We start from the raw sequence: 21385 nt of genomic DNA, 5'->3' as shown, positions 1-21385 counted from the left end.
GTAATGGTCAACAAATTAAGCCACACTTTGGAAAAAGTTTCCCCTGAAGGGGTACATTCATTATTAGCGGGTAAGCAAAAAAAAAAAAAAAAAAAAAAAAAAAATGTATAGTTGCAAAGTCGCAATGATGGTGAAAAAATGAAAAATTAAAGAAACTGGAAAGGGAGCGACATGCTTGCTTTACTCCGGGGGGTCTATAAAAAAATACTAAAAAGGACAGGAAAAAAAAGAAGGCAAACGGGAGGGAGGCCACCCAATACACAGGTGCATAACCACCCATAGGTACATTCTCCCTTGGGCACACCCGTGTGCGTGTCGCCAAAGGGGCCTAGCTCGAGAAGACGACCTCGGGGGCCGAGTCCAACACAGAGAACGTACTCATCTGATCCTTGTACTCCTCCAAGTCGAGGAGGAGGTCACCGTTGACATCGAACGAGTTGAACATGAACTGCAAATTCCGGACGATCGAGTCATCTACGTGGAGGTTCTCCCGGATGTAGCTGAACAGGGCCTCCCGCTTCGCTCCTACATTACCACCATCTCCCTGCATGTAATCGCGCAACCTTTTATATGTCTCTCCGTCGTGGCTAATATAAAGAAGCAACTCCGGCAGGTCGATACGCCCATCCAAATTTAAATCCAAATGGAGAAAGTTGGCCAGGTGGTCTATCTGCAGGAGAAGGGACAGCTGGAAATTCTGAAACTCCTCCAGCTGCAACTTCTTATCGTCATTTATATCCCAAGTGTGTCTTCCATTTTTCCAAAAATTTTTCACCAAAGATTGGACGAGCTCATCCTTCTTCGTAAAGAAGTACACGTCTATGTCTTCCATCACGTCGTCTACCACGTTGTCCAAAAACTCAGAAAAATAAATTTCAAAATAATTGAAAATTGTAGTCCCCTCGACTACGCTCTCTCCATCAAATAGAATTTGTATGAGTTTCACATAATTGAAATCGTAAGAATTTAGCGACAAGAACTCCACGTAGTCAATTTTCTGATCCTTGTTTACGTCGAACAGGTCGAATAGGTAACTGAGCACGTTCCCATTTATGCTCCTCATTTGGGACAATATGCTCACGTTCCTTTTGAATTCCTTCATGTCTATAACGCTGTTGTGGTTGCTGTCCAGTTTTTTAAATATCATGCGGGACTTGGCCAGGAGCTGCTCGTTCACAGCGGGGTTGTTCGTGTCGACGGTGAAGTCGATCTGGCGGTCTGCCTGACGGTTATCGTGACGGCCATCATGACGATCATCCTTCCTTTCCAAATGGCCCTTCATCTTCTTCTCATCCTGACGCGCAAGGCCGGCCGTTCTCGAGGAACCCTGCCGCACACTCCTCCAATCATTATGAAAAAAATCCTTGTGCATGGGAGAAGCGCCACATATGTATAGAGTCTCCACCTTGTAAAAATTTCTGTGCAGAAAGTCACACACCTTCCTGCTAGACACTTCTACTGAGAAAAGACTATTATTCCGTTTTACAAAATTTTCGGTTAAAAAAAATGCAGCCACGAGGGAAGCGAGCACCAAAGCGTGCGACAGGAGGGAATCGTGCCTTGCCCAAGGAAATTGTAGGAGCTTCATCTTTTCCAGGAAAGGCGGCTACGCGGAAATGTGCAAAATAAGGACCTCGGGGGAGAGTGACCTGGGCACGATCTCTCTGCTGAGAGTGAGATTTGCTGCAGGTAGCTACTGATAGTGGGTTAAATGGGAAAAAGCGAAGAGGCTACTTCACCTCAGAAATATTTTACAAACTGTACCATGCAAACATCTCTCCCTCTTCAAATCGAGGAAGTTAAAATGCAGAAATGAAAGGTTACTGTGTTGGAGAGGGACGAATTAATTCTTACAAACGCAGAACAGTAGACAGGTGATGGAAAATGAGAAACAACATAGACAACGCTGTTTCGAGGAGGAGTGTATTTATGTGGATTAATTAATTACAGCATGCATTTCAACGTGGGGAAAATAAATAAATAAAATAGGTGCACAGTTGACGGGATAAGGCATCACGGGAAGTTATTGTTAATTCGTTTTTTAATTCAATGAGTTAATAACGTCGGAGGGGGGTAAACGGTAGGGGGTTGCTGTCACTGACTCAGTGGGCATGCACGCGTCAGTCTGTCTGTACACACGTCTACGCTGAGAAGGTCGCATTGGCGAGACTTAACTTAGCGCAAGTGTTTATCGGCAGATGCCTCCAAGCTCGCAGCGGCGGAGTCTTCCAAGTTGTGGAAGAGACAGTAAGTAGGTAAATAGATAACTAGGCAAATGAATAAATGAACAAATGAACTACTAAATTAATAGGTGGAGTGCTAAGCAAAGCGAGCAACTTGCATGGACAATAAATGAAGAGGTGGCTAAAGTGGGGAGCATTCTGCCGCCCGCACGTCTTTTTTAGCGATCAATGGGAGAGTGGCATTGTTTACATGTGTATATTGTACATTGTATTATTCTACTTTATATTGTATATTTATTTTTTTTTTTTTTCAGTTGCAGTAAAGACGGTTAATTTTTTCTCTTTTACCTGACTCTGCAATATTTTTTTTTTTTTTTTTTTTTTTTTTTTTTTTTAAACCCGTTTTGGCTAACTCGTGGGTGGTTAATAGGGATTACTTACGTGTCTGTGGAATCGCGTCCAGCTGCGCGCTTAAGTACGTTGCGTTTATAACCGCATTGCGTGTATAACAACATTTAGTGTTTAATTACTCTGTAAAAGCACACTGCGCGCTCGCTGTAGGTATATTTTTTTTTGCTCTCGAGTCTTTCTGCGGAGGGAAAAACCGCGTGTACACACACAGGACAGCACCATTTTTTGATCCAGAAAAAAAAAAAAAAAAAAAAAAAAAAAGTATGACCTGTTCAGAAAAAAGAGTGAAAATTGAACATTCTCGCGGGAGTAAGTAAATACATATATATTTGTGTGTGTTTTTTTTCGAGCTTCTTTTTAGCCCTGTTTTGCAACTCGCACCTTTGCGTATTGGCAAAATCGAGCACATTCGTGTCCATTTTGCGAATTTTCTCCGGCATTTTTCACCGCCACTTTTGCGACACAGACGCCGGGTCTACATGTGGACTCCCTCCACTTGCGCCATGCCCACAACGCTCGACTCGAAAATTCGACAATGCTTTTTCAATCTTCGCCCCTTGTTGGTCCATTTTTCCCTCCTCCCTGGGGGTTAAACTGGGTGTGCAATCACGTACAAGTGTGTAGAAGGTATGCATAAGTATGTACATGAGTTGCATGCACTTGCGAACATGCGCATCACTAATTACATTTATGCGCGCTTGGGGGCGGAGCCGAGACGCTTTTCTCAATTTTGCCGTGCGTGCCCGATCGGGAACAAAATGGGAACCCCGAATGAAACGTTTCACTAGGAAGAGCCCTTCCCGTTTGAACGCACCGTTGTGCGAGGGGCCCAACTTTATTTCACCCCCACACAGGCGCTTTACAAAATTGCTGACAAGGCTAAAAGGTAGAATGAAATTGCTTCCCAAATGAATGACGGTGCGCGAGCATGTTCTCACGGATGTACATACATATATACATAATATATAAGGTGTTATATGTACAGTTCGCCTTCCTGGGAAGCATGTAGAATGCCCCATTGTGTGAGAGAAACAAATCCGTTAAGAGGCAAAAGCGAAATTATGAACGCAATGCAGCTCCAAAGAGACGCCATTAACATTAAGCAGTGATGTAACTACCCAACGGTAAAAATGCGGACTGATGCGACTTAGCTGCTCTCCACCCATCTCACAAAACCATGAACAAGTCGATTGGGGCACAACTCCCCCGGACTTGGAACAACAAGGCATGGGGACACGTCTGCCAAAGTAGGTATGTTTCAACCAACTTTGAATACAGCCCCTCCAGTACAATCTCCCGTTTTAAGGGCATCCCCATTGTCGAAAGGGATTCCACAAAATGGCAGAAATCACCCCACCCTGGGAAGGCACAACAGACATTCCCCGATAGCAACCACGCATTTTTCGAGCTAATTAAAAAAAGCGCAAAAGATAAAAAAGAAAAAAATGATCTCTCTCTTTGGAACAAGTATTGCAGAGAAGTAAAAATAAGAGTGAACGAAAAGAATATTAGCCCCCAGATGATTACGTTTTTTTTTACGTTCCTTTCACAGACGGATTATAAAAATGACCGCCTTATCAGTGAGGTGTTAAATCGGTGCATTCTGCGCCTTGGCGAATTTGACCTCGTGCACATGTGTGCTCTGCTAAGCGCATTAGGGAGGATGCACTTCCGGAGCGCCTACTTTTTGGACGAGGCGAGGAAGAAGTTGATGGGTGAGGGCGACGCCTACTTTGAGCGGCACTCGCCTCACTACGTGTGTCTTTTGGTGAACAGTCTGGCCAAGCTGGGCAGCTCCCCGGAAGGGAGTAACAATGAGCGTAATGGTGAACATAGTGCGGTCGAAGCGGGTAACGAAAAAGAGTGTTGTGATAACACCATCGCGGTGGAACAGCGCAGCGGTGTTTATGACGGCCCGCCAGAGGAACAGCTCCTGCCCCGCATGGTCCAGCGAATCCAGCACAGGCGCGTGGCGGAGTACAGCCTCGTCGGGATGAGCCTCCTCCTTTATAACGTCTCTAAGTTAGGTCTCCAAAAGTACTACCACCTGTTTGGTCAGTTTGAAAAACACATAGTGCAGGTAAAGAACGACCTAAACATAATCCAGCTGGTTAACATATTAACGGCATACGAAAAAGCGTCCCTTCTCAGTTTGTCCTTTCTGGACGAACTCTTACACAGCCAAGTAGTGGAATGTGGAGAGAAGGGTCGAAAATTTTGTGTGCACCATTTGGCGAGACTGCTAAACGTTTCGCTATCGTTCGTCCTTTATACAAAGGAGAAGAGAAGTAATGCACCAGGGGGAAGCGATGCGTTACGCCGCGTAGGGAAACAGACCGTCCATATGTTTAGCCAGATATACAGACAGCTAGACAAGTGTAGGGGCAAGGACCTACCTTTGGTATGCCAAACGTTAAGTAGAAACAAAAGACTCATCATTAGAAGGAAGGGACAAATTTACACTGGGGATTCTTCCCCCTATTTGATCTTCTCCCGCATGAGGTGTGTACTCAGTAGCCTTTTCGAAAAAATAACAACAGGGGTGAAAAGATATATTAACAGGTACAACCATGTGCAGCTATCCACCATCCTTTACTGCTACGCAAGTTATGACGTCCGAGACAGGACCCTTTTTCATCTAATCAAGTTGAGGTCCTTACAAATATTTTCATCCTTTGGGCACAAGTCCTTTTCCTTTCTCTTCAATGCCTTTAAACGTATGAACATAGAGGATGTGGTCTTCGAAAAGTCTTGTCTGAATAGAGTGGCACAGTTGGGTCATTTTAGCTGCGTAGAAACTTTTTGCCTGACTCTCTCGGCGTATGCCTCCGTGAGGGAGGACAGACAGAGGGAGGACCTTTCCCGTTTGATGTTTGCAAATTTTAGCAAAGTCATCTCCAGTGTGGATACTTCAAACGTGGTTACTACCAATGTGGGCCACCAGATCAGCCGGCTGACGAGCCTCCTCACCAAAGTGCGGAAAATTCCCCCCGGGGAGATGCTGCACCTATTGGTTAGTAACTACCCAAATTACGAACACACCCTTTCAACGGCCAGCTGCACAAGTCTCCTCACTTCAGTGTCCAACCTGTGTGCAAGCCTAAACGCGAAGGAAGTGAAGGAAGCAAACCCACCCTGGAAGAGCTATTACAACTTTGTAAATTCCCTAACGGGAAAAATTCTTGCAGATAGCCATTTGTATAGAAATAAAGATCTGCTAATAAACTTCCTACATGGAAGTGGGAAAATCTTCCCTTCTTCCGCCAAATGCACCACAGTGGATGAGAAAAAAATGTTTTACTTTGAGCAGATACTCATAACTGTATTGCCGCATGTGTATCCCTTTATTGGAGAAATGAGCATGGGGGAAATTGCCGTCCTGGTGGAGTGCCTCAGTAAGGTGAATTACTCCCAGGAGGGAATTGCATCCATGGGATCGGCGAATGGCGTGCAGTTGGATGATCTTGGGGGGGCCGTGCTGCACAGGGTCAAGCGGCTGCTGCGTGGAGGTGAAGAAACCACAAACGTGCAGGGGGAAAGCGTGGAAGAGGCAAACGTGGAAACGCCTACCATACGAATTGCTAACGCGATTACCGTTTGGAGGGGGTTGCTGAGTCTGGGACTTCACGACAAGGAGTTGTTCCAATTGATAGTCCAACGGTGCATCCTGTCCTCATCATGCCTATCGTCCGTCACGCCCTTATCCCAAGCCATACACTACGTGTGCGTTTACAGCATGATTACAGGGCCCACTCCGAAGAAGCAACACATAGAGCTATTACGGTTTTTACTTAACACAGTACACAGGTTAATGGTTAACGAGGGGCTAGCTCAATTCAACTGCAGAGGTGAAGACGATGAAAAGGATGAAAAAGATGAAGTCCTCTCTGAAGAAAATTTAAGAAGATTTACCAGTGAGCCTCTTTTGGAGAAGGCCCTCGCAGGGTTATGCGAAGCTGTTATGATAATCCTGCCCCACGTTTGCAACGTACGGATGGATGATCATGGGGATAACAAACTTCATTCCGTTGCGTTTCGACCCCTGAGCAGTCCTTTGTTGTTGCATTTTTACCTGGCCATTTTAAAAATAGCTGAACAAGTCAAGCAAAAAAAAAAAAATAAATATCACCCATTTCGCAGAAACGAATTAAGTGACGTGGTGGAAGAGATACGTCAGTGCACGTTGGGCATGCAGATACGCAGCGTGTATTTGGAGCTTCCCCCCTTCAGCGTGCTGGTGTTGGATGGGCCAACATTTCCTTCTTAGCGGTGTGGGAGTGCGTAAAAAAAAAAAAAAAAAAAGCAACACCTATCAGTTTATCAGTTTGCAAGCGAGGTGCACACATATCACCTATGCATAATTTACGTAACGATTATTTTAAAGATGGTGCAGGCGGGAATGTCCCCAAATGAAGGTGCTCCAACGGGGACTACTCTCTCCTGTAGTGGGGTACCTAACCAAATGGGTTCCATCCTCCATTCGGAGGCTGCAGCATGCTCTACCTTTGATGCATTTTACGAAGGGGAGCGCCCCTTTTTGTAGAAGCCCTTCTCCCTGGACGTTATTATTTTTGTGAGAAATTAAAAATTTTTTATATATTTAATTTATATATATATATATATATATATTTTTATATGTGGTAACTCTTTTGGTGGATACGTTCCATGAAGGGGTCTGGTCTCCCCCAAAAGAGTTACCACTTGGTTCATTTGGGCAGGGTGAACCTGTGTGTTTGCCCCTATTCCCCCCCCTCCGATGTGATAATACTAAGCGGGAAGAACAGAACAACGAATGGCACGATGAAGCGAATGAGCAGATGCGGTCGAGTAGGAAGGAGAAAAAAAGGGGTCCTAGTAGGTTATGACCGGATGAGCAGTAAGTACCACATTAGAAGTGAGCCGTTGTTAAGCAACATAGACAGGTACACGTCATTGGTAGAAGGAGCTCGAAGCAGGTATGCAAAGTCAATCATTTTACAAAAGGAGAGTAGTCTCCTCCTGAAGGAAGTCATCCATTGGGGTTGCAAAAACGAAGAGGTTAACAAAGCGTTTCTCCGTCTGGTGAAGAATTCCCTACAGTGGAATGCACTTAACATTGGAAGTTTGTTCAATTTGGTCCATTTTTACTTTACAAGAATGGAGCAGCGTGGGTCCAAGTTGGGAGGGTCCCCATCCGAGCAGAAACGGACGCGGGAAGAGAGGAGTTGCCTTCTATATAGCCGCCTCCTGCACGCCATTTTGGTGCATATCTGTAGGGGCCAGTTTAGTAGAGAAAAAGCAGCCATACTGAAGGGAAAGCCGAAAGGAAGAAACGTAAGAGCAGTTTTTTTTTCCCTCTTTAGGGGAGAGGAGAAAAAGGACACTTTTCAGATGAGGCTGGTCAGACGTATTCGGGACAGTTGCAATACCATCCCCTGTATCAGTGACCAAACGTTTATAATACTTTGTCTGGAGAACGTGCACATGCTATGTGTGGCCAGCTACAGAGTAGGGTTCATGCGTGACGTTTTTTATTACTCCAATTTGCTGCTTCACCTTTTGCAGCTACGTAGCTTGAGTGGCCTTTTGAAGGCCAACCATTTTTCCCTTTCCGCTAGCTTGTGCATGGCCAAGGCGGCTTGCTTCGTGCTGGCTGGATCAGGTGACCGACGGATTCACCACGTGATGGGGCTGGGCGAATTGCAAAGCGCACAAAACGGAATAGAGACGAAAGGCCCGACCAAGGGGGTGCTGAACCTTGAGACGGACGACACTTGCTCCACCAGATGCTCTACAGATTATTCAGAGGAGGAGGGACAAACACTGCTACAATATGAGGAACGGTTTTTATCCTTCCTGTTAAGCGAAGAGGAGACAACCATGAGGGCGAAGCACGTGGTTGAGCAGGACTACATCCTTCAAAAGCACGTGCACCACCCACTGTCATCAGTTGTAAGCAAATTAAACCTCTGCATAAGTCACTGTCTCACATATCGACAGTACCACTCCTTGGCGGAACTTTTAGTGTGGAGGGCCCGGCTATTTTACCACGTGGGTTTGTTTAGAGAGTGTCTATCAGATGCTAGTAAAGTTGCGTTAATAAATCTACACGCAAGTGCTCCATTAGGAATTGACACAGACGAAGAAGGAACGTATAAGTACTCCTGCCTAGGGTTGATGCTGTCGTGTTTGCATCGCCTTAACCTCCTGCGTGTGTCTGATTCGTACCTACTCATTCCGTTAATGAGAGGTGGGGCAGGAAGTTACACGTGGATGGGCAAAACGACCTGCACAGGAACAGATCATGCAGAGAAAAACCTTACCTTTAACAAGAGAGAGCATCCGTACTCTTGGTGTCGATCCGAAGAGGATAAAACCCTCCTCCGTGTCCTCCACGGGAATAGGAAGAAAATTCCTTTTATTCTTTGAGCAGCAACCACGCGTATTTGTTCACGCCGTTTGGTTAAAGGGGAAGAAGTAACCTCCACGCAACATACCATTTGTAACAACCTTCGAAGATGTGGTCAATCCTTTTGGAGTTTTCCCTCCGCAATTTTTCCTGCATGCCACATGTACTATTTGTATTTTTTTTTTTTTTTTTTTTTTTTTTTTTTTTTAATTGCGTCCCCTTGTTGCATTGACACCTCCCCACTTTTTTTCCTTAAACTTTTCAACTTCACGAAAAGAGGAGGAACAGCTGACGACGGGGTTCATAAACCGTACGTACGTTCGTGCGTTTGTTTGTTTTTTTTTTTTTTGTGCCCAACTGACCATTCGTGGGAATTTCCATTTTTTTTTAAAGTACAGTTTTGTAGAGGGGTGAACGTGCTTCCCATTTTCACCTCCGCAGAAAATATCCAATAGGAAAAGCTCCCTCATCACCCACACGGAGAGAGTAACTCTCCCCCAATGAGCAAACTAACAACATTCCGATCAGAGTGAACGAACCCTACAATGCCTATTTCGCACCACGAAGGATGTGGGTGTAAGGAGGCCGACGAGGTGTTGAGGGGTGGAGAGTTCCTGCTCAAATATATGGACGTCGAAAAGGTGACTGCGTTGAATGAGCAGGTAACGCGTTGGCAGGGCAGCTATGGAGGGGGTTCAGACATGCTCCGTCGTGGAATGCCAACCTACACGGATCGGTCACTGCACTCCACACTATTTCGACGCCTTAACCATTTGTTTGTCATTTGTTTGTCATCTGTTCGTAATATTGTTTCCCCTTTTTTTCCCTTGAAAGGTGCCCGGGTCTTGCAGGAAAATTCTGAAGCAATACGACGACAGACTATCCCCCACATACTGCGAGAGTGACGCAGACCATGAGTTGGTACGAACGCGTCTGACTAACGAACCGGAACATATGTGCATTTCCCCTACGCATGATTGCTCTTCCCCCCATTTAAACACATCTCATGGTATCTCCCCATTTTTTTTCCCCCCCTCAGATAATTAACATTCCTTTTACTAGTCCGTGCAAGGTAGAGGATACCCCTTCGAGAGGAGTTGCGCGTTGCGCCTCAATGTTGTATATGTTTAATGGCGTCTTCCTTCTTTGTGTATGTGTAGTGGGTCCCCCACGGCGTCTACCCAAGGTCATTTCCATCCACCAGTCCTGAACCGTATAATATCCATTAACACGCCCCACTGCACACCATCCATTTACCAGATCGTCAGTTTGTTCCTCATCGGAGGGGAAGAAGGAAGCTACCCGAAGAAGATTAAAATTTACTCCAACCGGGAGGACATCGACTTTGAGAAGTAATTTCATATTTTTACAAGGGAATGACTTACCCTCCACGACAGAACAACCATGTTCGTACCACCAATTGTGCAAACGCGTTGCAAAGATTGCGTGCCCCCTTTCCCCGTTCCGTGCAGCATTCACGACTTCAAGTGCGTGCAGGAGCTGGACCTCACGGAGGACTACCACGGCTCGGTAGAGTACCCGCTAAAGGTGCGTCTCATCATGGTGGAAAACTTCACTGGTGGTTACCGGTTTAGGGTTCAGAAAAATTTTTGACAGTCATTTTGAGGCCCTTTTCCCATCCCCCCATAACCTTTGCACCTTTTCTGCCTATTTGTTCATTCACTTCTCCCCCTGCCCAGGTGACCTCCCTGTTCAACGTGTCCCACCTGACCCTCTACGTTTGCGAAAACTTCGGAGCGGAAATGACCAAGATATATTACTTAGGTTTGCTGGGCGTGTGCATTCGCATATACGTGCGTCTGCTCCCTTTTGGCGCCATTTCGCGGATGCGCTGTCTAACCACCCCTCTAATTGCCCCTTTAATTGCCCCTTTAATGGCCCTTTTTTCACCTCCCCCTACAGGACTGAAGGGCGTAGGGACGAACTACACGAGGAAGGCGGTCGAAGCGGTGGGTGAACTCTTCAACGTGTATCCACATGTCGATCATCGCTTATCACCACTCATTTATAACCTCTCACTTATCACCTCCAATGACGCACTTCCCCTCTTGCAGGTCTACGAAGCCTCTCCAAATCTGTCTGACCACAAGGTGAAAGGCGCAGCAAGCAAGATGCATTTCTCCTTCGACGCGTTCTAGCCGTGGTGAGTTATCCATTTGTGGGACAGCGAACAGGTGGAAAAAAAGAAATATCTGCTGGATCTGTCTCTTACTCGTATGCAAAAAGAGTCGTCCGTCGAGCAACTCGATCTGGTAGAGACCCTACGTCGAAGTGGATCATCCGTTTTGCTTCCCTCAAACGTGGTGGGTACTATACTGACGGATGGGTCGTTAATGTGTTGCGTCCCCCGTGTGAAATGTGTACCTTAGCGTATCTCCCCACGCACGGGGTTCAATGCTGGAATGAATGAAAGGGGTCCCACTTTTTTCATTGTCACTCCAAGGGTGAACAAGTTGTGTGTGCGTGTAACGTGTTGCTTAACGTGTTACTTGTTGCGTTTTTTTTTTTTTTTTTTTTTTTTTTTTTTTAAACGTGCCACATATGTCATGCGCTTTGCTTTGGGAGGATCATTTTACGTCGTGCCGGTTTTAACTGAATGATGCTTGGCATAAACTAGCTTTTATTTTTGTGGCTCTTTTTTTCGTTAAATATTTTCCTTCGCATGGATTTGTTTGCATTTACGCTGGACGTTGTGAAGAGGTGTTAGGCAGTTGAGCAGTTGGGGATAGCCTTTTTTTTTTTTTTTTCTTCCCCCTTGCGGTATGCTTATCTGGCCCACTTGACCTTATGTCATATGAGTTTCCCCTTTTGGGACTCCCTTTCACGTTTCCGCTTCTTCCCCCCCCTTGGTGCGCGAATGCCACAAAATTATGAACCGGAGGAAAGTCGGACTGGCGGCTAAATGCTTGGCCATACTCATTACCTGTTTTTTCTCCCTCACTGAATGTAAAAGAGGAGAACAAACTTTCCTTTTGAGCCACTTGGTGGGGAATACGAAACAGGGAGGTAAGACATGCCCAAGGGGAAAAACCTTCATCAATGGCGCTTCCCGTGTGAGGAAGACGACACAGTGGCGGAACAACCATTTGAACTTCTCCCCAAGTGGAGGTGACGGTTGTACAAACGGAAGGTGTGCAGGTCGGACAGGAGTTGGAGCGGCTAGCAGGGTTCGCATGTGGGAGGTACTACCCGGCAAACACACAAGGTCAACCAGTATCCCTTTCACTACCTCATCAAGTAGACCTACCAATCGGCTTGGCACTTCGTCCAGCCCCCCCCTGTGGGCCCGCAAAATCGACCAGAAGGAAATAAAGCGAAGGAAGAACTACCAGTACGCATTAAAACACATGTATGACAAAAACGGAAGAAGGATAAAGGATATCAACAAAGAGAGAAAGTCTGTTAAAAAAAAAAAGTTGTTTGACTACGAAGGCTTTAAGGTGGATAAAATATTTGCGTGCCTCAGTGAGGAGGACATGCAGGAGTTGCGCGAGGAGGAGCTGAAACGCAAGTCCGGGGAAATTCTTCACAACAATAAATATATTGATACGTACGGCGTGGAGTCGGAGACGGACCTGGACGAGATGTGACGAGCTCGACTCAAGTGTTGCATTCATTGCATTGCATTGCATTGCTTTGTTCAGCTTTGTTTAGCTTTTTTTTTTTTTTTTTTTTAAATTCCCTTTCGGATTGGCTGCGTGGATTGGACTGCTTACCCAGTTTAAAACCCCTTTATGCACTTGCATTTCCATTTGTGCATTTGTAATTTTTTTTTTTTTTTTTCCATTGGGATTTTGCCTCCTCGGAGTAAGGTTCCCCCGCTCAGGAGTATCTTCCCCTTGCATCCTTTTTTGCTGCCTCCCCCCCCACACACATTTGCACACACGTAGGGACGTAGCTACGTAGGTACGTAGGGGTAAGAAGTCATCATCGTAATTGTCTCGTTGCCACCCTTCTCTCACAAGATGATCAAGTTTAGGTACCTCCCAACCAGAGGGACGACCCTCTCCTTTGTCCTGACAACACTTTTGTTCATCCTGTATAGTGTGAAGATATTCATCTTATCGGAAGGGAGAAGCTTGAAGGGATATCATCAGTCCTCGATCGGTTCGTCTCTTCTGAACCCGCTGCGGCATCCTTCCGAAAGTGGCTTTGAAGTTGGACGTAGAAGTGCGGGGTGGAGAGGGGAACGTACCCCTCTGTTAAAAATCCCCGAGCTTTACCCACCCAGGGGGAAACAAAACAGAGTCGACCTTGTCACCTCGAAACGGTCAGTGTTGCCGCATGGATCAATTCTGACGAACTGGAAGGAAGGCGCCAAAAAATTAGTGAACAGGTGGGGTCTAGTTAAAACAAACAAAGAGGAGAACACAGAAGTGCACCCCCTAAAGAATTGCCGGTGGGAGATTACAACCTTCAATTTTCTCCTACAAAAGAAGACTTCCTTTTTCATCCACATAAACGAGAATGGGACAGTGAAGATGCCTAACGATGTGCAAGGCACGTGGTCCTACAGTAACTATTACTTAACGTGGACAGTGGAACATCCTGATCGGCGTGTCTACTACACGGCAGAGGTTAGTTCATCGAAAAGCGAAAAGGGGAGTGACTACTCTTACGTTCGGCTAAGAGGGGTACCCTCCTGATGTGCTGTTCCATGAGGTGGTTCACTCATATATATATGTTGGCTCATTCTTCGGGTAGTTTTCTCCCCCGTATATATGTCACTACACCACCAACAACAACAATAACAATAACAATTATAATTTATAATAACACCCCCTCTGCAGCTCCTCTGGAACGGCGACAAAAGCAAACTGGTCAAGGGCATCATCTACGAGGAGAAGAAACGGCGGCGCTTTTTCCTACCTGCGTACTTTTTCAGAAAAATTCTCGGATCCTTCGAAGGACGCGTCGCCTCAAAGTAGTGCTCTCCTTCTGCACCGTTTGGGTCGTTATAAAATAGGGAGGAAGTGCACCTTGAATGGGAAGTATTGCTGTGTGAACGTTTTGTGTGTAGTCCCCCCTGACGGATCACCTACGCCGCAGCATGTGGATGACGCCCTGAACGATCCTTCTAATAACCTGTATAACAATATTTACAAGGATCCTTCTCACGGCAATGGAAATAATCCCATATCCATATCGTGCAACTTGTTTCACCAGTTTTTTTCCTTTGTCGCTTTTTGCATAATCTATGAATTCACTTCGACGGGAACGGGGATCCACGTTAATATTACTTTTGTAGAAAAGGCCAAAGTCGGACATGTCATCGTACTCTATAAGGGCGTGAAGGTGGGAAAAAAATGGTTGGCACAGAATTGCCATCGAAACGACATCGTCTCGGTGAAAAAAAAAAAAAAATACGGAAAAGGAGGTCGAAAGGGGGTCGAAACGGGATCGAATGAACCTCCCCCCTTGTACCATTTACACGCTACACATGCAAAGACTCTGTGGACGTTTCGCACCTCCCGCTCCGCGCTCATGCACCTTTGCTGTTGCCGCTAATTTCCCTCTCGGTGATTTCCTGCTTGACCACCCCATTATGGTAGGTAATTATTTTGGTCGTCTTTTCGATTATTTTGTTTCCTCTCGGGATGATCTCCGTTTTTATGTTCGTCTCTGCGGGGGGGAAATGGCAACACGAGGTAGGATGTGCCAACACAAGTTAGGATGTGGGAATACATGGTTAGATGTGGTAGTACGTTGTAGGATGAATATATGAGCAAACTACTCCAACAGGTTTACGTTTAATATTGTCACTGCTGCTCCGATAGGATCCTGCGAAGGGGAAGGGGTCATTTAGATGTAGCGCACCGTGCAGATAAAATACACGCAGTGGTGTTTGGGTGCTCAGTTCGATCTGTGGCCAGCCTTACCAGGTGCTCCGAAATTTGTGAAAAAATCATTCCCCATTCCTCTAGGGGGGAAGTTGCCCTGAGGAAGAAAAAAAAGTTAAAGGTGTCATATACAACAAATAGGATGCAGGAAGGGTATGTCCATTTGTGAAGGTATGTTGTGCTTACCTCCCCAAAAACGTTGGACTTAAAAAGATCATTTAGGTTCATCGTGCCAAAGACGTTCTTGAAAACCTTTTCAATTTCCTCATCGCTCATTCTCCTCGTCTGGTAGGTGTAATTTGTTCCACCATTGCTGTTCGTGTTAGCGTAGTTGTTTCCAAAGTGGCCAGAAGAGAAGCCACTATTCAGTTGACTGTCATACATCTGCTTTTTATTCTCATCACTTAACGTCTCATATGCTTCTGTTATTTCTCTGAACATTTTCTCTGATTCTTTTCGATTGTTTGGGTTCCTGTCTGGGTGATACTTCAGGGCCAACTTTCGATACGCCTGCTTTATTTCATTCTTACTACTGTTTCGTTGGACGTTCAATATTTCGTAGAAGTTTTTTGTGCTGAAGGGTCTGCATGGAGAGGGGGGGGACGGGTGTGCGTGGCGAATGTGAAACGGAATTTACAGATCGTTCACGGGGATGCAACGGTTCAGCGATGCTGTTACGCCTGCTAAACGCTGCACGAAGCGATAACCATACAGCCGTATAAGAACCGCGTAGCTTGGCAGTACCTCCTCTGGAAGGCGCAGTTGGGGGCCTCCTTTAACAGCCGCCTCTGGATCGCGCCCGATACGCCCAACCCATGGGAAAAGCCAAAGTACCGCTTACGAATGAAAAACATTTTTCTGAATAACTGTGTTGGTGGGAGATTTCCGCGGTGGAGATAACCGCAGGGGAGGCCTACAAACGCCACACAGAATTGACACTCCGTTGAGATGACTCCTAATTTTATTTTTTATTTTTTTTTGTATGAGTGTACTCATCGAAGAGGTGGAAAAAAAAAAAAAAAAAATAATTTCCCTCTCCAGGGGTAACACAGTATGTAATTGCACGTCCGGATGGGGGAGGCCGCTTAAAGTTGGTGGTCTGTCGAATTTCGCCCGCATTTGGCGCACCTCGTCGTGGTGACGCTCATGACGCAAATTAAGCACCATCACAATTTCCCCCTTGCGTAGAAAAAAAAAAAAACACTCACCGCAATTTTTGTTCCAATGAAGTGGTACGCACATGAGAATATGCTTCCTTTTTCCTTATTGCGGGAGCCGTCATAAGTTAATGGGCAAAATGGCACCAGCCTCTCCCCTACAATTGCAGACCCTGTTGTCTCCCACACTACTGCATGAATAACTGGCACGGGGGAGAGACTAAGTTTGCGCTTCCTGATTGACCACGCCGCATCACTACACCGCTACATATTCCACATACCCTTTCGGCACATCACCCCTGTGAGGTATGCACGCACGCTTTGATAAGGGATAAAATTAACGAAGGGGGGAAGAGTCTTTATTTAAGTGCTTTAAAAGGAAAGAGAGGAGAGGTCAATTGAAGGAACAGACGGGCAGAGGGATGAAAAGTAACACATAAAACGGGAAAAAAAAAAAAAAATTTTCTTCATTTGTTTTCTGTTTTTTTTTTTTTCCCACAAATATATATGCACATACACATACATGAAGGAAAAACAAACAACCAATTCGGTCACATGTGGACGGGTGAAGTAGTGGTAAAGTGGAGAAATGGGGAGTTAAAAAAAAAAAAAGGAAAAAGGGAACAACACACACACATATACGCGTGCACGGCATGGGTATACATAAACGTATCTACATGCACGTGCCTACATTCCTCCACACGATGAACTGCTAATATGGGAAACTTTTTAGAATGCACGCATGGACCGCAACGCCGACGCAGAGCAGTGCATACCCAGCAACATCACAACATTCAAGGAAACCTACATCAAGAGGGGCACACATAAAACTTATCACATGTGTGTGCAAAGAGGTAAAATGTAAGGTTAAATTTAAAAGGAGGGGGAGTTAATCACGCACAACAGGGGTTTTTATGATGAGCGTGTGCATGGATAATAAAATATGGGCTGGAATTGTAGTCCCCCGACACAAACATACCCCTCCCCCTCACTACATAGCACCTGTGTATTCTGCTTCTTCGTAAAGTTTCGTGTTTTCTCTTTCAAATGGGTAGTTTGTCCTGCTCCCTGTTTGCAGATCGGGGCACTCCTACATGTAGCACATGCGCCGCGGCCGTGACTTAGTTGCTACTGGTGCTTTTCTCAAAGGTAGTTAAAATTGTGATTAAAAAAAAAAAAAAAAACTCCTTTCCGTAACTTTTGTCTTTTTAACGTTTTTTTTTTAACTTTCCTTTCCTCCTTGGGAAGCAAACCCTTCTTCACACATTTTCATTTAACAGGTTGTCAAAGGAGACTCCCTTGCTCAGGCATCGAATGTAGTGATATATGAAGTCTCCCATAAGCACCAGTTGGACGATTTGCATGATTACGACCCACACGCCGACATACGACTTGATCTGTAAAAATGGGGGGGTGGAGTGAATAAGTGGTAAAGGTTTACACCATCGTGGAGGTAGTTATGTGCGCGCCGCGCCAACAGGGGAACACAACCCGCATGCACGTTCTTATTACGATGTTGTCCGAGGAATTCAACTCTTTATGTGACACAATCCAGAAGAGGAAAGACAAAACCTAAGGGGTGGACACGAAAAGGGGGGAAAATTCCAAATAAAACGGTGAGCTAAAATGGGAAAAAAAAAAAATGCACTCTTTACACACACATTCACCGTGAAGTGTTTACCTTTGAAAGGGCTTGTGAGGCCAAGAAGTGGGTGGTAAAAGCTGCCACTTTGCCCTGAAGGGGGAGAAGAAAAGAAAAAGTGTGGCATTTCCCAATCGCAAGATTACGCGCGGGGGAAAATAATAATAAAAAAAAAAGGCAGCGAATTATGAGCGAAAAATCGCCTGAACGGTGCAGGTAAAAACTGGGATTTTTTTTTTTTTTTTTTTTTTTTTTTGGCTCCCTGTTTACCTCCTTCTGAAACATGGACAACTGCGGTAGCACGCACACGGACTCCAGGTACAGGGCAAATGACCAGGCGACCTGCAAGGTTGGAATGAGATGAGTGATTCGCATCCATGTTTACGTGTGTGGTTGCGCAGGTTTTGTTTTTGCCGCTCCGTTGCAGCTATCTGCTCTCCACTTACATCAGCCGGGAAAAAGGAGTTGAGCGAGGGGTGCACAAAAATAGCGATGACAAAGGCGGGGATGATTAAAAAGAGGTTGTTAAAAATATCGTTCGTGCTGTCGTAGCTGTTTTTGTATTTATATCTGCACAGGTACACGATACAGCAATTGATGAATAGTGAAATGGCTTCGACCAGCTGGTAAAGCCAATCCCCACTTCGATCGTATGGCAGGTATCCTTCGAATGGTACGATGGAGAACAGTCTGGCGGTATTCAAGACAACGTAACATTCCATCATCTTCAGAGACACCCCTGCACAAGACTTTTTCATTTCGATTTTCACGAAAACCATGAGGAAGGAAAACATGCTAATCACCGACGATAAGGTTAACAGGAAGGAAAAATCTCCATCGGAAAATAAGTGGTAAAATACAAATACGATCAGCAGGAAGAAGCAGTATATTTTTATGGACGCGCTGTGGTCTGACAAGTACCTTTTCATTTTTTCTACGTCGTTCACTTTTCGCATGAAGTCGTTTACGCCCTTCATTTTGATAACTGGGGTGGGTAAGTTCGGTTACGTCTCTGTTTGGGGGGCAGGTCTACGCTTGGGGGCAGGCCTCCGTTGCGATTACGCTTGTTATTGGCTAATAAACGGTCAGCTAGCTACCTACGCGCACACATTCGCCTGTGCATATGGGTGTGTCGAGCTGGTTTTCCTGCGTGCTTGCTGTGTATGAATTGTTTTAGAAGCCTTTCTGAGCAGCTGTTCACTTGGGTGCGGTGCGAAGAGCAAGGGGGGTTTACATGCGCAAAAATATTAGCGTGCAACACATGGAACATGTTCTGTTGCATTTGCCGCATTGATCGCACTGTTCCGTTTGTGTGTTCTGCGCTTTCCCCCTGACGATGGTGAGAGTTCGTTCGGAGCCTCTTTCACACCCTTTGCGTTTTTTGCTTTTACGTGCACCTCCGAATGTGTGATTATAATACCCCTCGTTCGCTCTTATCTTGGTAGCAAAAAAAAAAAAAAAAAAAAAAAAATTGGTGAGAAGACTATTCGGGCTGACGTAACAAGTGGGGATTATGCGCTTCGCTCCTTCGTTTCATTGGGGTAATGATCGACCTTGAGGTTGCTTCGCCGAACGGTTTGTATACACGCGTAGGAAAGGATGTGTGGAGAATGCATGAAGGTATGCACATAGGTTATGCGTGTTGGCATTCTTGTGGGCATACAAATGGGTACGTATATGTTGACATGCGTGTTAGCATGCATCAGTGAATGGGCCCCCTCTGTTCACGCTCGTATACAACGAGTAAACTTCGTGCTCTGTGCAGTGTACTGTATGCAATGCACGTTAGTTCGCCAGTTTCGCTTCTCCTTCCTGCCTTCCGATCTGTAACTCTCGTGCGGATGCGCTTGCTCTTGCGCGTATTTTCCTGCTCAGCATAATAATCTGTAGTTTGTGACATGCGAAATTGCTATTTTTATTATTCGCGTGGTTCGCGTATTCGCTGCTTGGCTACTTCGCTTCATATCGCGAAGTATCACTTTTTGATTCACTTTCGGTTGGAGGTATTCCGCGTTATTTCGCTTGCATATCATCATAAAACGCTTTGTAGTTCTTTTTTTTTTTTTTTTTTTTTTTCCGTCATCGCGTTTGTGCCTTTTATTTTATTTTATTTTTTTTTTCCTTGCCAGATCAGGAGGTAGAAAAAAAAAAAAAAAAAAAAAAAAAAAAATCACCTTCCCATTTGGTTCCCCCTACCCCGTGATGAGTACATTGATGAAATACACGTCAACACGATGGTGTTATTTTCCCTTTTTATTGTACGTGTGGCATACTGATATGGAAAAAAGAAAAATATATGTTTTTCCCCCAGGGGAGGTACACCTTTTTTCCGCTCACGCCCCGTTGGCCGTTGAACATATCTTGGTCGGTGATGTATAGAAGGGGGATAACGCGAAAATGGAACAAACGGATGTGGGAGCATGCCAATTGGGGGGAAGGCTGCCCACCGTGTAGAACACGACATTAGGCATGGGAAGGAAGCCTTCCCCCCTACGACGCGCTATGCGAACGCTGTACCATGTGTTTTCTCGTCCCTCTACATTGGTTCAACAGGATGTGAGTATTTATTCCGTACAAGGTACTCACCATTTGAAGCTACTACCCATGTTTTGTCACCCCATCGGAAAGACGACCAGACAAACCTCTCCCGTGGGTGATTGTTTTATATTCTCCTTTGTCATTAATTGGGTGCATTCTGTTGTGCCATTTTTTTTTTACTCCCTGTCCCTCCTTTGTATATTTGTATAGCAAGGAAAAACGAAAGAACGTAGTAGATTGGGTACCTTTCCATATGTAACAAATAAGGGTAGACGGACAGGGTGGTGGAAAACGCGCGGTTGTTCTTTGTCCCCACCGACTGGGAAGTATCGAAGGATTCAATGAACGGTGTGCAATTACGTTGCAAGACTTTGGCGTCTCCATTTATTTGCAAAGTTCTGTTAAGCAAATTACGTCAATTTTTTTTTTTTTTTTTTTTTTTTTTTTGCTCAGCTAGCCAAACGTAGTTTAATACACCCACCAGTGGAGCATTCCACGTGGTGAAACAGGCCTCCACTCGAATGGCGTCCACTATGTGGTCCTACGCATGGGCGATCAGTCACACAGCAAAATTATTCGTGCCTGTGCGAATGAAATAGATGAATCAGCAACGTTGTTTCCGCCGCAGCAGTCGTTCCAGTGGTTCACGCAATTGTCTCACTCGATTGGTGTCCCACGTTAGGGGTGCTTTCCTAAACGATTTGCATGTCACCGTGGTTTGCTCAGCGCATCACTCCGATTCGGTGTGGTAAACTCGGGGACATAAATAAAAAAGGTACGGAAAGGCACATGTTGCTGTGGGAGCTGTAAGTGTCCGTTTCCCCGTCCTGCCCTTCCCTTCTCCACGTGTCTGTCCTCATTTAACTATTAAAAGAAAAACGGACAGGTATCTTCCCCCCATTGCGTGAATATCAATTCTGTGCAGGGGGGGACATGCTGAGGTGAGGGGCTATAATGTGAATGTTAGTTCCGCCTGGCACACACCGACCGATTGATCAGTGCTCGTCTGGCCAAAACGCACAAATGGGAAAAAAAAAAAAAAAAAAAAAAAAAAAACACTGCATAAAAGGAACACTTTTTTTTAAAGGAAATGTACCATGTGGAGGTATTCTCTTTTCATGTCACTTGGTTTTTTTTTTTTTTTTTTTTTTTTCCTTTTTTTTTTTTTTGTGTGCGCCAAGGTACCTTTGCGTGCTGGCCGTGCA

At 45.3% G+C, this 21385-nt stretch overlaps 7 protein-coding genes across 7 annotated transcripts; 4 read left to right on the top strand and 3 right to left on the bottom strand.

The window, feature by feature from the left end:
- Positions 1-328: 328 nt before the first annotated feature.
- PCOAH_00042870 (Uncharacterized protein) lies at positions 329-1588 on the bottom strand (the record flags this gene model as incomplete). Its single annotated transcript, XM_020061071.1, has 1 exon — positions 329-1588. The coding sequence occupies one exon, from the start codon at positions 1586-1588 to the stop codon at positions 329-331; it is 1260 nt and encodes a 419-aa protein (XP_019917034.1).
- A 2183-nt stretch (positions 1589-3771) lies between these two features.
- Positions 3772-6861, top strand: PCOAH_00042860 (Uncharacterized protein; the record flags this gene model as incomplete). Its single annotated transcript, XM_020061070.1, has 1 exon — positions 3772-6861. One exon carries the CDS (start codon positions 3772-3774, stop codon positions 6859-6861), a length of 3090 nt encoding a protein of 1029 aa, XP_019916740.1.
- Positions 6862-7259: 398 nt separating this feature from the next.
- PCOAH_00042850 (Uncharacterized protein) lies at positions 7260-9002 on the top strand (the record flags this gene model as incomplete). The annotated part of the gene is made up of 1 exon (XM_020061069.1): positions 7260-9002. One exon carries the CDS (start codon positions 7260-7262, stop codon positions 9000-9002), a length of 1743 nt encoding a protein of 580 aa, XP_019916563.1.
- A 525-nt stretch (positions 9003-9527) lies between these two features.
- PCOAH_00042840 (Uncharacterized protein) lies at positions 9528-11141 on the top strand (the record flags this gene model as incomplete). Its single annotated transcript, XM_020061068.1, has 8 exons — positions 9528-9644; positions 9817-9903; positions 10022-10054; positions 10243-10334; positions 10455-10530; positions 10683-10767; positions 10906-10952; positions 11058-11141. 8 exons carry the CDS (start codon positions 9528-9530, stop codon positions 11139-11141), a joined length of 621 nt encoding a protein of 206 aa, XP_019916277.1.
- A 1209-nt stretch (positions 11142-12350) lies between these two features.
- PCOAH_00042830 (Uncharacterized protein) lies at positions 12351-13931 on the top strand (the record flags this gene model as incomplete). Its single annotated transcript, XM_020061067.1, has 3 exons — positions 12351-12589; positions 12983-13580; positions 13794-13931. The coding sequence occupies 3 exons, from the start codon at positions 12351-12353 to the stop codon at positions 13929-13931; spliced, it is 975 nt and encodes a 324-aa protein (XP_019916926.1).
- Positions 13932-14037: 106 nt separating this feature from the next.
- PCOAH_00042820 (Uncharacterized protein) lies at positions 14038-15697 on the bottom strand (the record flags this gene model as incomplete). The annotated part of the gene is made up of 6 exons (XM_020061066.1): positions 14038-14282; positions 14494-14625; positions 14752-14784; positions 14883-14940; positions 15030-15426; positions 15588-15697. The coding sequence occupies 6 exons, from the start codon at positions 15695-15697 to the stop codon at positions 14038-14040; spliced, it is 975 nt and encodes a 324-aa protein (XP_019916605.1).
- A 1562-nt stretch (positions 15698-17259) lies between these two features.
- On the bottom strand, positions 17260-18619 carry PCOAH_00042810 (Er lumen protein retaining receptor 1; the record flags this gene model as incomplete). Its single annotated transcript, XM_020061065.1, has 5 exons — positions 17260-17397; positions 17513-17572; positions 17682-17735; positions 17913-17984; positions 18089-18619. 5 exons carry the CDS (start codon positions 18617-18619, stop codon positions 17260-17262), a joined length of 855 nt encoding a protein of 284 aa, XP_019916969.1.
- Between the last annotated feature and the right edge of the window lie 2766 nt (positions 18620-21385).

The sequence above is a fragment of the Plasmodium coatneyi genome, chromosome 12, assembly GCF_001680005.1.
Source record: "Plasmodium coatneyi strain Hackeri chromosome 12, complete sequence".
In the NCBI taxonomy this organism is placed as follows: domain Eukaryota; phylum Apicomplexa; class Aconoidasida; order Haemosporida; family Plasmodiidae; genus Plasmodium; species Plasmodium coatneyi.
This window is presented reverse-complemented; position numbering and strand designations above follow the sequence as displayed.